General features: G+C 36.4%; 1 protein-coding gene across 1 annotated transcript; it reads right to left on the reverse strand.

Annotated features, from left to right (window-relative positions):
* Positions 1–1,011: 1,011 nt before the first annotated feature.
* Positions 1,012–9,457, reverse strand: LOC105164370 (Tryptophan RNA-binding attenuator protein-like protein). Its single transcript, XM_011083009.3, has 10 exons — positions 9,304–9,457; positions 7,944–8,003; positions 7,808–7,847; positions 5,773–5,951; positions 5,645–5,683; positions 5,434–5,520; positions 5,300–5,360; positions 3,410–3,534; positions 1,474–1,565; positions 1,012–1,347 (listed from the first exon to the last, which is right to left on the reverse strand). The coding sequence occupies exons 1-10, from the start codon at positions 9,349–9,351 to the stop codon at positions 1,233–1,235; spliced, it is 846 nt and encodes a 281-aa protein (XP_011081311.1). The 5' UTR covers positions 9,352–9,457; the 3' UTR covers positions 1,012–1,232.
* Positions 9,458–14,459: the final 5,002 nt, after the last annotated feature.

The following is a 14,459-nucleotide window of genomic DNA, read 5'->3' on the forward strand; positions in this document are numbered from 1 at the left end:
CTTCTTATGTTGGTGACACTACAGGGTGCAAACATAACAAAGAATCCAGAGATTTTTTTACGGCCACTAATTGCCGAAAAATGTATGCACTAGTGAGTGCACTAAATATCAAGTAGTATAAAATATCATTCTCACAAGGATTTAATGAAAATAATACTAATTATTAGGACGATCGAGATTTGAGATATGGATTGCCACTACGAAGAGAAATTGATATAAGAAAACGCAGCAAAATCAAGTTGGAGAACATTCAATAATAGTGATGAGATGTTAAGGATGTAGGTCCACCAAATTGATTAAACGAATATCATATTAACAAATAAATCTATCAAAACATTTATATTTGTAAGTCAAGGTCTGTCAGGCGTGTAAGCATGAGAATGTCAAGTCATGGGGGCTGATCCATTACCTATACCAGATCAAGTTCAGACTAATATATCTATGGATATTATTGAGGAGTTGCTTATGTCTAGGGGGAAGGACTCAGTGTAGGTGGTAGTTGGACAGAATGAGCATATCCATTCATTCTAAGAGCTGCTTTGCTTGTCACGGAATATAATGTACTTGCCACTTGTTGTTTTATGAAATTCTTGGAAACCTTAAATTGTTTGGTTGAACTCAACGGAGCAAAGTGCATAATTTCATTGTTGGAGGAAGCAAAGTATGTTAATGCACAGTTGAGTGGGGAAGAATATATTTGTCCACTCGAACGGCAATATAAAGGGGACAAATGATGCGGAAGTAAGAACAGTAATTGATAAGAAAAATTTACAGAATAAAGAGTTGCTCACACAGATGACACAACAGTGCTTGCTCAAAATCGAAAGATAAATCAGTTCCAGGATAATAAAACTGATTGTGAATCCAATCCCTTCTGACAATATGAAAGCTGTGTTGGTGAATAATTTGTAAACGAGCTTGTAATCAATCTATGGTTCTAAGGACATGCCCTAGCCCAAGAGGATGACTGAAAGTAAACCAAGTGGTGTTATCTATATTGGGCAGTAGGAGTGCTATAAATTTCGACTTGGATTACAGGAGGGAGACACTAAATATAGTAATTACACATTCTAATGTTCTTTACATTTCCATCATGATACAGCCTGCATCAATAGAAACCCTGTTATCCATTTCATGGATTCTTTAAAAGTATAATACCAAACGCTACATCTGCTAAATATGGGACACAAGGTGTAACGAGAAAAGAAAACCAAGAAAAAGAATGAGGTTAATCATATGTCCGTCAAGATTAGAGATGACACAACAACAACGTATGCTAGAAAGAAAAAGATTGCTATCTGGAAGAAAAACTTGGGATTGTCCCTCATATTTGGAGATGTAACAGCCCTGTAAAATAGAAACCAAGAAGTCCAAGAAAGAGAAAAGTTAATATAAAGAGGATGATAGATTTAACAGCAACGAAGCTACATGATTCTGCTGATTCCAACATTGATGGTGACTAACAGAGATTACCTAGCGATGCGCTGAGAAAGCCGATGAAAGGGCATGCTCTGGATGAAGACAATACCAGGTCCGGTTAAAACGGCAGTGACCAGATTGTCACCCTGCAACGGAAGAGTGACAGCATTACCACATTAAGAGAGAGAGTGCACATTCGCAAACAATTTCATGTGAGATGGAAAATGGGCTGCTAAACAAATCCAATAAAGTACCGATCATATTGCAACATTTAACAGGGAACACTGGATGATAAGTACGATGAGCTTCTTTGGTTTCGGAAGAAGGAATAAGTTTTGATAGGTAACAAACCAGGATGAGATTAGCAAATGTATAACTATGTATTCCATCATAAAAAGTTCACTCTTGCACAAAGCCACAACTATTAGTAAAAAAAGCAAACTAGAATGAGTCGATAATGACAGCAAAAATTGTAAGACTGTTGGGGAAAATCTAGGACAAATGTTAGGGCCGAACACAAATTGATGTCGATAACATAAAATAACCATAAAATGACAAACTTCAGGCAGCATATCTGAGTATATATAATGTCAACAAGAAAAGTAGGAAGATCACCAAAGACAAGAACAAGATGACCATTTATCAAATAACATGTAACTTTCAAACTCATATCTAACATTAGAGAGCAGATTAAACTAAATCATCAGTTTATAGCTGATGGGACGCAGAAAAATGAAGGCATCGAGAATTAAAATTCATGTCAGGGCATACTTAAAGTCAGAGCACTCACATATACATAAGTAAGAAAACTAATCCAAGAATCGTGTAGCATTCACATGTGCTTTGACCAAACTAGTATTTACATTTCATCTGCCCATAAAGGGATGCGAGAAACTCTCACTGAAAACTCACAGATCTTACTCTAAGAAAAAGGTATAGACAAGATCATGACAACCGTGGGTATTTCTCCATTCTCTTATCACGTAATAGCATCTTACTTTATCAACTTTTTACATCAAAATGCAGCTTTTCCAATTTTCTTGCATGAAAATGTACTGATTCCAGAGATAATAGTGAGTCAATTCGAATACATCTGCATACTGCAGTCTCTCGAATTCCAGCAGACTAAGGTGAAGCATCAGTATAAAGTTCATAAACAGCTGCTATCTTGTTCATTGCCAAACTGGACAGATTTTGCATGATATCTTATTTCACTCCATATAGTATTATTTCATTCAGATTTCCTTTAAGTGTTCCTTTTATTTCAGCAGCTTCTTGGCTATGATCCTAAATTATCAAGCTCAATAAATACTGTTGACATGACACTCAAAACCCTAAAGAAGGGACATAATCTTGTCTACATTATTAATAGAAATTGAACAGTTACAGACATCCAAAACCCAAACAAATGGAGATATATAATCTACGGATTAACAAGAATGGTCAACCACATTCAACATACTCCCTTAAAACCTAAGCTTGTTCTCCTTCGCCATTGCTTCATGGATAATAGAACAGCAAAAAGAAACCGTCAAAATTCTCGACCAATCAGAATCCATCAGGGAAGAGAGCCCCTGAAATGTCAGTCAGATTGAGATTGTAATCGAATAACTTGAATGTAGTAGGAATCTATCATATCCCCGCCTCGCTTTTGTTTTAGTTTCCCTGTTCCCTTGAATAAATAATGCCCCATCCCACTAAAATTTTAACAAAATCATCTAAAATGCTGCTGCATTCAGCAGATCTTCGAATATTTTCTGCCAATCACAGTAGAAGCTCCACAAACTAGTCTAACTATTAGAACACATCCAAGATATCATTCAAAGACAAATTTGCAACTGACACGACCTCATGCAAACTCAGGCCACCAACTTCAACAGAAAGTACAGGAAAAGCGTTTAACGGTTGCATTAATAAATCAAGTATCCAGGCAACAAGAGTTCACATGGAATGAGCATGCGTAAAGGGTAAAGAACAGAGAGATGCTCACCCCAAAGACTACCCTTCTCATAGGAGCATTATACTTGATTTGTATGTTCACTGATGCTGATACTGCAACAATGCTCGACACATCAACTGCGAGTACCTCACCCACCTCAAGATTTTTCTGTACAACTAAGAAGCACCAAAGCCAGCAAAATGAAAACAATATTAGAGCTGGGCAAAATAAAGTGTGATTTGCAATTCTAACAAAGTACAGTTGTTTCTTTCCCCCACCACAACAATATGTACTTGGTCATGACCTTTAAAACCATCAAACTCTTTACATAATATAATACTATATTCTGAATGATTCTTGTATGGACGTTACAAATACTGAAGTTCTCCATCAAAATCTAAGATGATTTATAAACACAACTCCATACACAAGATCACATCGTGCATATTTGTATGAATTTTTGGATATTAGCAACCTGATCCTAGATCAGATTTTACGCATACTCGTCCACCTAATTACAAAATTGACAAATCATGTCCACCTCACTTATCGGTTGTCTGTCGGATAAGCCATAGTAGTCAGTGGCGCACGGCGCACGCACGGCGCGGCGCGCCACTTTTCAAAAGATTGCACAAATAGAAGAATTAATCTATATATTTAAATAATTAGTATTACTTTGATTAGATTAATGTATAAGGAGTTAAATAAGACATATAAAACAACAAATTGAACATAACAAAACTTCATATAATTAAATCATCCCAAAAAGAAAACACTAACAGAACAATTAAAGCACTCAAAGATTAATAAAATCACATCAATTTCAAAGATTCAATCGGCATAATTAGAGCTTGTACTGCTGTACACGCCAAAAATTTACACTTCATAAATTTAGAAAAAAAGTCATACCGTAAATAAACAGTGAACAGCAGTGGCAGATACTATGGAAGAAAGAAAAAGAGAAGAATTGAGAAGAAGATGCGTTGAAAGAGGAAGAAGAGAGAATTGAATAAATAAGAGTCAAGAATGAAAGTTACCCATGCATGCAAAGTTCTTAATCTGTTAAAATTCCTTTTATCTTTAGAAAAATAGGGTTTATTAACTTAATTTTTTTTTTTAATTCACATGCCTGGGCAGCCCAGCCAAAACCCAGGCCGCCCAGGCCCTTTTCTTTCATGGCGCGCACTATGGCGGCGCGATGCCGAAGGCGTAATCGGCGCCATTGACTATTATGGGATAAGCACAATGAAAAGAACACAATATGGCACATATATCTGGTGTGTGTATTCAATAGTTCAGTAACAATAACTATAACAGTATCACACCTCAAATGGATCCGACGCATAAATTTTCTATATCCAAACTTTGGCAAGAAAACTGATAAATGTTACATATATATATGTGTGTATATGTATGTATACTTACCTTGAATATGCAAGTATAAGCATTTTGGTACTCTTTTGATATCATACAGTTAGAATGCGAAACAAGGGCACATTTCTTTTCTAAAAGAGGTTTAGTTGAACAGCAAATCTCCTACTACTAGAAGTAGACAGCATACAAAATGAGATAAAAGTACTCCAAACTCGCAAGAATTCTATCAGACACTATATTCAGAAAACCGTAAATATAAAATTTTGAGTGATTCCAGCTACCTAATATCTAGTCTCCTCCCTTGGCAAGTTCAACTAGATATGCGAAGAGTCTTGGTCTGTCGGAATCCTAAATTGGCGTACAAGTACCTTTAATTTCTACCCTCACCTAACAGCTAAGGAAAAAAGAGAAGATGGAAAAACCAAAGCAAGCATATAACTGCAGCGTGCAAAAATCATATAAATCTTTCTTGCAAGGTCTTTTGGAGAAAGATTCAACCATTTATTACATGGAGCAAGAAAGCAGGCGTACACTGCCTATAACAGCAACTGCAACTTAGAAACATACCAGAACCACCGCCAACTATAAAAGCAAGCCCTTGACCAGATATTTTCTGCCGCAAAAATCCCTGCAACCATGAATAGTTTACGTCAGAGAACGAGCTTAAAGAAACAACACCCAGGAGAGCTTTGCCATCTCACCTCAGCACTGGTAATAACATTTCGTGCCCTCTGATCAACTGTATTATTTACTTTGACATCATTAATTGAGCAAAGAAATGCATCCGGCTACAATATGTATAAGCAGAAGTCATTCTCTAGTCCAGCCAAGGTTAGTAAAACATAAATAGAAGGAGAAGAGGCAAAAGCATTTCCATCCAGTTTCAAGTAATTGTCAATCATTCATCAGTACCTGGCACAACATTTCACCACCAAACAATGCTAGATCAATCTGCATGAGAAATGTAAATAGCAAAATATGTAAGCCTGAAAATAACAATAAATGCTGTAGCAAAACAGTATTCGTGGAAAGTAACAGACCGGGAGTACTCTTGCTAGAGTAGGTGCAGCGATCCCCACAAACCCATCAGTTGAACCAGTATTTTGAAGAACTATGCTAGTAGCATTCTTACCAAGAAGCCACTGCCACACACCTGCTTCATTTTCAGGGACATAAACATTTTCCATTTGTATAGAGCCAGACATGTAGCACATGGAGCCTGTAAGACATCCACATAAAAATGCATAAATAATTATAGACACTAAGCTTTATCTTGAAGCAGTAGTACATCAAGGTACTGTTACTGTTAAATAAAAATTAGTAATAAATCAAAATTCCACCCTATCTTATGCAATAACCAGCAACTTAAAAGGCTTTCATATATTATTAGGCAATCAGTTAATGAGAAAAACTAAGACAATAGAATATTATTAATTCTGAGGTTTTCATGACATTTATTTTTTACAATACAGAAAATTATATTTGATAGCAAACTACTGATTGAGGAATGACATGAAAGGACCACAAAGGCCTGATAAGTATGAATTTATTGAAAGGAGAACGATATACCCCCAACAAAACTAACATACTGAGGGGGCAAGTGTAACCTGCAACGGTGAAGCAAAAGAAATAAAATAAAAATCGAGCAGTCCAACTTTGATGTATCCTACAACAGTCAAGCCTTTCCTCCCTCTCGTCTTCAAATCAATTCTAGTTAGTCCTAACAAATTCCAGAAACGTGGGGTGGAAATACATTGCTCTTGCCAAGGTGACAAAAGATCAAATTCATCCTCTACCAAAAACAGCCCACCTTGATTGAAGGAGAAAAGCAACAGTTGAAGGATAGAATATTGGAGAAAGCATTACAGAAGAACAAGAGAGGAATATGGCCAAAAGTATCTTCAATGTTCTTGTAAAATTGACGTTATGAAGTTATTCAGCGGTTCCTCCCTAAAGTGGTAATTCTATCAAAATCAAATGAAAGGAACTAAACCAAAGACAGAAAATTCACATTATATATCAAGGTTCTTGAGAAGTAGAAACATATCTGCTCTTGTGTTGAGACTAACATGTTGAACCTGGAACAACAATTATTATCTTATGTAAAGCCTAATGTATTTTAGTAATATATTAGCACATTTCAGTAATACATTAATGATTCCAGCCACAAAAACTTTCCAGCTTGTACCATTGTTTCAAAAGTCCTGAGAAAAAGGATTCACTTAAATTCTAAAAGTAATTGATCTAAACCGATTGGTAAGTTGCAGCAGAAGTTTTTTTATAAGATTAGTTCAATTTGGTAACACACAATTAATGCAATGCAATTCCACGGAAAATATAATCATTTCTGCTCAGGTTCAAGAGCTAGTGGACCTGTCCACATAGAAACATCTTTGATATTGACTGAAAAGGTTGTGACTTCTGAGGAAAAAGATATTGAATGAACCAACAGGATGAAGTCATGTTGCCAGAAAAAGCATTCCCCTGGTACTATGGGTGGCAAAATGGTAAAAAACTTGCTGACTAGCACAGTCCCACTCAACAAAAAATGAGTTGGGAGCCAATAATTTACAGATAGACCACGACGTTTCAGGTTAAGTTCTATACAGTCTAACAAATGGACAGGTCAAACGGCTTACTACAATTGGAAAAGAAGTTGATTTCAAACATAATTGGTTGCAAACCCACATCTCAAAATCTACCCAACCCACCCCTACTTAAACCAGCTTGGTTGCCATGACGCACTACCCCACTCTAAGGCGAAACTGGAGGTATATGTTAAAAAATTGTGAAAAATGTGGCCCAAATGGGTTGACCCAAATGACAAGACCCAACTACGCCTGACAATCTGCTACTCCTATGGAAATTCACCAAGTTTTCAGAAAATGCAAGATTCAACTTGTAGTAGCTTTTTACCCACCCTCAACAAAAGGCAAACACTAAAGAGAATCAAAATAAGAAATATTACTTGTTCGTAGAGGAAACACGAAGAACTTAAGCAACCAAAAATTACTATTATCCAGTTTAAGCAAATATATGAATGCTAGTTCTAGAATTAGTTAACTAATTGTGTACCAGGCTTTGCAATAACTTTTTCTTGTGGCTTCAACATTATCTGGAGAGGAGAAAACACAGTGCGAATGCTCATTAGATGAAATATCCAAAATTTCTCTGGAAAAAAGAAAGAGATTATCGCTGATTTGACAAACACCTGAACTATTTGAGCTTCCCCACCCAAGATCTGAAAAGGGGTTACAGCATCTTGTGGGCTCTGAAACATGACATAAACAATGAACATGTTAGCTAGAAATAAAATAAATTGGTCATAGAGGATTAGAAAATGATAATTGAAAATGACTATATGCTCGTCTTTGTTGCACAACAACAATGAGTGGTCTGTCCTAGGGCTAACCCAAGCTCAAGATTTTTGAGTCATCGTTAATCATCTTCTTTATTATCAGTGGCATGTTTAGGCAGGGATATTTCAAAGCTTTTTTAAGAAAAAAGGACATTCAGAAGCCTTTATACAAATTTCTTCTAAAAGGCATGCTTAACTAGTTGATCAATCAAAGAAATCCAATGGTGCATTAGGTTAAGTAATAACTTTTAGTATGCATAATTGGACAATGAAGATGATAACATTTGTTAAGTAGCCTGTATCATAATTCCTATACCACTTATCATTAAGTGGTGACAGGATATCATGGCAAAATATTTATTTGGTTTGACGACTTTATTCAAGCCCTAAAATTAGACCAATGAGCAATAAATAATACAAATCCCCAAATTTAAAAATGTCAGTTTATTAATGTAAATCTCTAATCTTATAAAGAAAGAAATATCCTGGTACAGAACCACTTTTATGAGTCTCCTTCCTTCTCTCTCATCATTTTACTTTTCCATTATGGCTACAAAGGAAATAGTCTACCCAAATATCTGATCTTCATATTGTAAACATAGAAAAACTCATGGACATCCAAACATGCAGAACTTGGAGGTCTACATCAGAGCAAAGTAAGGAATCACCATAGGCAAGTGTTGATCACCGCCAAGCAAGATGCAGAAACAAAACACTCATACGAGCATGAGAAGCTGAGAGTACTGTACTTCCAGCTGTCATAAAAACGGCCAAACTGGTATTTTTTACCATATAACCTAACTTTCAAAATGCCATTCAATTCAAAAACCTACATGAAATTGATCATAGTCTATCCCCACTTTCCCAGTGATCCTGGACGCTCCTAAACACAGCATTATGTAGAACCCACATAAAACAACTCTACCACATAACATAGCAAAAATTTCTAACAAATCTTCATTGCCTTTAGCCTTAACCAAAATTGAACGAGTAAAATTGAATATATATATATATTTCAGTTCCTGTTTCACCACACATTTCTCAGCATCATCGAACGTTATGAAATTATAATCACTGATAAGGAAATTCATGAAACCACCGGTGTAAAACCCTAATTCGAGCGAAAACTTCAGTTCAGATTCGCAAACCCACACAGAGATATACACACAAACACACACAAGAATGTTTTAGACGAATAAGAATGAAAGTTCACCTGGTACACAAAAGGTTGGAAAGGTGTGGAGAAGAAAGGGGCTGCCATTGGAGAGGGATCAGAGCTCAGAATTTGCAGATCAATGAATTAAAATTAATTTCATTTGTTCTTTTTCCATACGTTTTATGCCCCAGGGTTTTTGGCTCTAAATTTTACCATTACAGGATAAAAAGTTGATACCAAATATGTCCTTGACATTTTGGGTAATTTACGTTCGAGTTAAACGCTCTGTGATCTGAATATTTTCCAAAGATGGTGGCAATTCTGTCAATGACGTGTATCGCCGTTAGCGGCATTGGTCTTCAGTTGGCTGGTCAGGGTACAGGTCAGCGAGATAATGACGTGGCAGTATCTTATTGGCTGGGACTTCCGGACAGACGTAGTCCTGGCCTATGCCAGCCTATTTTCTCATGATTTTAATGATTTAAATTAAAATACTCTTATTTTTCTATTTTAACGCAAAGGTCTACAAGTAAGGCCATGTTTGATTTTATTTTTAAATGTGCATTTTCAATTGTATACTATTTTAATAGGGATAATTACACTCCCCTCTCTTGATATTTAATTTAATTACGCATAGATTCCCTATCGTTTGAAAAACTATGTTTAACATTCTTGATGTATGCTTACGTCTAATAAATAAGTCTCTACATTAGTCAAAATTTACCGCTTGCTAATATTAACAAAAAATCAGAAAAAAAATCTATACTAATCCCTGATTAATTTATTGTTAACTTATTATAGGTCAAATAAATATTTTTGTGACCAAATTACCCTCATACTTCTTTACGAGTTAATACATGTGAGGAGGTATATCTTAACAGTTATAAGGATAGTTTAGTCTGAAAAAAATTATTTGACCTACAACAAGTCAGTAATTAATCAATCGAGGAGGATAAATATAAATTTTCATTCAATTTTTTATCGATATTAGCAAATTCAGTGAATTTTAACAAACAGATAGACTTATTTGTTAGACAGAAGCAAACTTCAGGGGTGCTAGATGTAATTTTTCAAACTACAAAGAGTTTACGAATAATAACATCAAATTTAAGAGAAGGAGAGTGTAATTATCTCATTGGGAGTCATGTTTGAATGAGTTTGGATTTAGGGGATTGGATCATAAATTTGAATGTATTCGTTGTTATTATGTTTGTCCATAAAAAAGATTATGACAAAGTATTATGTTTTTTATTTTCCTAACAAATAAGCTATTAGAAAATTTTCACTTTTTTTTTTGGATAAAAAAAGTTATTATAAAGTATTTTAATCCAAACACAATTTCATTTTACCGTAATTTTTCCCACAAAAGACTATCACAACAAAAATACTGATACAATAAAAAAAATATTTTATTTATTTTATAGAAAGGTACCATTATAGTTCTCAATACATTCAAACAGGCAAGAGCGTTTGTAATCTGTTTTGTTTGACTAATATCCCCTCTCATCAAATGATCTAAGAAGGGGGTATTATACTATTTAGCAAATATTGAAAGTAGCTCTCGTCTATTCTATCCAAAATTCTTGGATAGAACTAAATGTAGCAGCTTTTGTGGTTAACTTTTGGCTTTGCCTTGTTTTCAATTCTTTGTGATTATTTATCACTTTTATCATGTCGGTAGAAAATGAAGTTGAAGTTTCCTTAGAGAGGAGTTGGGTCAACCCTCCTTAAGGAGTCGAGGTTTGCCTTGGCCCCTGGCCGAAATGATCGCCGCGGCCAAGGGGAGCATTGTGGCCTCGTCCAAGGTGGTCGAGGCATCCGTCACCTCAATTAAGCCGGCCAAGGCGTAGGCTAGTCAAGATGAGCCCTCTTGCTTGGTCAAGCGAGCCGAGTGGTGGGTGGGGAGGGGGGGGGTCATCGTTCTTCATGACTGTACAAATATTTGACGACAAATATTAAACTACAACTAAAAAGTACCAAGTAAAAAAAAAAATACATAAACATGCGTATTGTATTTTAATATATTTTTATATTGTAAAGTATATGGTGCACATACTTAAATTTTTATACACATTACTTCCCTATATAAAAAAAATCAATCACTATATAGTTTTTGTTAGTCTTAGTCATTGTACATCCTACCCACACATACATATTATTTGTGTGATTGTGTGTCTTTGTTGCGACATTTACTTTGGATGTTTAGCCATGATATCATGACTAATCATCTCTTATTTCATGTTTACTTGTGTAAAGGCCAGCCTATGACATTTGTTTCAAGGGAAAAATGCAAGCAACCCACTTGTGATATTGCAAATAAGCAAATTACCTCCTTATAAAAAAATAAATAGCGATTTATCTTCCTATATTTTTTAAATACAATAATTTATCCGCCTATGATTTTTAAAATGAAGCAATTTACCTTATTGTATAAGGAGGTAAATTGTTTCATTTTAAAAAGTACAGGGAGTAAATTGCTATATTTTTTTCATAAAGGAGTAATGTGCTCATTTTCAATATCACAGGGAGATAAATTGCTATTCACCCTTTGTTTCAAGCCCGGAACTAAATTCTATTCATCTATGATTGTGCCGTTGGAATCATGTGGGGGAGGAGCGGTGGTGTTGGGGGGGGGAGGGGGCGATGAAGGAAGGAAATGGTGGTAGTGGAGTCAGGCGAGGAGGGGCGGCGACGACTAATGAAGATGTAGAGCCGAAGTAGACTAATAAATAATAATAGATAATATATTGTATATTACTACTAATTTTGTTATTAGATATATGTTTGATAATTATATTGTATATATTTTATTGATATTGTTATTAGATATAGGGTTAATTATACTGTGCTCCTCGATGGTTTGATGTAATTACACGTAAGTCTCCTATAGTTTGAGAAATTACATCTGACAATTTTATTTCCGTCTAACAAATAAGTCTCTTATTAGTTAAAATTCACTAAATTTGCTGATATTAACAAAAAGGATTGAATGAAAATATGATATTTACCCCTGATTGACTTAAAACTAATTTATTGTAGGTCAAATAATTTTTTTCGAACTAAACCCTTATAACGGTAAAGATATACCTCATCACATGCATTAAAGCGTGAAGACGTATGAGGGTAATCTACTCATAAAAAAATTATTTGATCTACTATAAGTCAGTAATAAGTTAATTAGTGGTAAATATAATTTTTTTTCAATTTTTTTATTAATATCAACAATTTCGGTGAATTTGACTAATGAAGTGACTTATTTGTTAAGCGAAAGCAAATCTCAAGGGTGCTAGATGTAATTTTTAATACTACAGGGGGTTTAAGCATAATTACGTCAAATTTTAGGGAAAAAAGTATAATTATCCCTTAGATATATATGTTACAATTAATAATTTTTTTTTATGAAGATGAAAATGGTGGTGAAGGGAAAAATGGTATAGATATAAGATGTATATATAAAAATATTTAAATACATATTTTGTTCTTGATGTAGGTCGCTCAAAATTAGGATTTCCGGATCGGGGTCGCTAGGTCGAATAGCTGGGTCGTGATCGCTGACTCCCTCTTTTAAGCTACCTGGAGTGGATCCTGAGAACACAGCAAACGTCAGACTAGCCGAGAAGCCCTCGGCGATGGCCCTCCGATGCTTAAGTTAGAAAAAGTGGGGTCGAAAATAAGATAAAGGGATCGAATTAGAGCATAAATTGGCGGTAAAAGTAGGTAATCAAAGCGTGCCTGAAATACCATAAATGAGGGTATTTATACTGGTACGATACCCTCTGTATGCGTTACACGTGGCTCCAGTGAAGGCGCGCCGCGTCACCCTCTGTCGGACCTGCAGCCGCCACTGCTGCAACTATACAGTGGGTCCCATCTTGCGCAGTCATAGGGGCAGTCATAGGGTACAGTGATTATGCTGAAAATAGGGGGGGTATTTCGGTAATTGTGTAATTCTCCTCATCATTACTCCCCCATTTTTCTTAGTGTCATTAATGACACTAAGGGAAATAAACAGTCATATGCCCGTTGGAAAGGGTATCTCGGCCGTTCATCTCAAGCCACGCGTCCCCAGCTGATGGTATGTGAAAAGGCGCGTCGCCACAGACACTCCTCTATAAATAGCCCCATATTTGAACCGTTTTGACCGCTGTAACTACTCTCGTTCGACCTCTCCCTGCGATCTATCTCCAGTTTCCAGGTATTTTTCCCTCTTCTCATTCCAGCTTTTGATATGTCTACCGAGTCTAGGAGTGTGTCTGTTCGTGTGTCTGCTTCTGAGTCCGCGACGAACTCAGATTCGAGTTTGTCGTCAGGGTCGTCCGCGACCTCCCCTAGGGAGACCGCAGGCACTTCCCGCAATCCTACTGCTTCCGTTTCTCAACCTTCTGATCTTCCCGAAGAAGTAGGTGAATCTGATGACGCCCCTATTTTCCAAAAATACTCTGAAATGATGCAACAACAGCCTTGGTTAGGAATAGCGAGCAACCTTAAAATGACCCCCGTTGCCATAAAAAGGAAATATTATATCCCTGCCGATTATGACATTAAAATTCCTCGTTCTTTCGATCGCATGCATCAACCTCCTGAAGGTTACTGTGCTTTATCTGTTCTTCACTTAGACGCCGGGCTCCGTTTTGCCTTGCCTCGCGAGGTGAATAATATCTTAATCCGGCTAGGACTTTGCCCAATGCAGTTGTCCCCTAATTCGATCAGCCATATCCTCATGTTCATAATAGTCATGAAGCATCTTGACTTACCACCTTCCTTTGATAACTTTTGGTCCCTATATAACATCACCGCCTCAAAAAGATCGGGGGAAACTGGGTGGTTTTACCTAACCGCGCGCAAGGACTGCCGCTTTTTAGACGATCTGAGGTCTAACGTCGGTCCTTGGCGTGATAGATATTTCTTTATTCGACCTCCATCCGGCCAATCTTGGGATTTTTACTTAGGTTGGCGCGAATCCAAACCTACGCCTGAAACATATGGGGAGGGGTTCGAGAGCGATCTCATCGACTATATCACTCTGTTTTGGTACCTTCCCAAAGTACTATTACAGGAAAAAGTTCTGAAACTCGCGGGCCTCTCCCATGCTCCTATCCCGGTCAAAAGCTCCTTAGGTGATTTCATGATCCCCAACATCTCCATGCTTTATCCTTCGTTTAATAGCTGCTAACAGTTTCTTCTTTTGCAGCATCTGAAATCATGCTTGCGAG

This window comes from Sesamum indicum, linkage group LG6 (genome assembly GCF_026168435.1).
Source record: "Sesamum indicum cultivar Baizhima isolate 11 linkage group LG6, ASM2616843v1, whole genome shotgun sequence".
NCBI lineage: Eukaryota > Viridiplantae > Streptophyta > Magnoliopsida > Lamiales > Pedaliaceae > Sesamum > Sesamum indicum.

Excerpts from the sequence above, each read along its gene's own strand:
- LOC105164370 (XM_011083009.3), bottom strand. The coding sequence starts at position 9,351 with ATGGCAGCCCCTTTCTTCTCCACACCTTTCCAACCTTTTGTGTACCAG. Across the intron at positions 5,684-5,772 it reads CTCTAGCAAGAGTACTCCCG|ATTGATCTAGCATTGTTTGG; the intron begins GTCTGTTACTTT and ends TTTCTCATGCAG. Across the intron at positions 5,361-5,433 it reads ATGTTATTACCAGTGCTGAG|GGATTTTTGCGGCAGAAAAT; the intron begins GTGAGATGGCAA and ends TCATGGTTGCAG.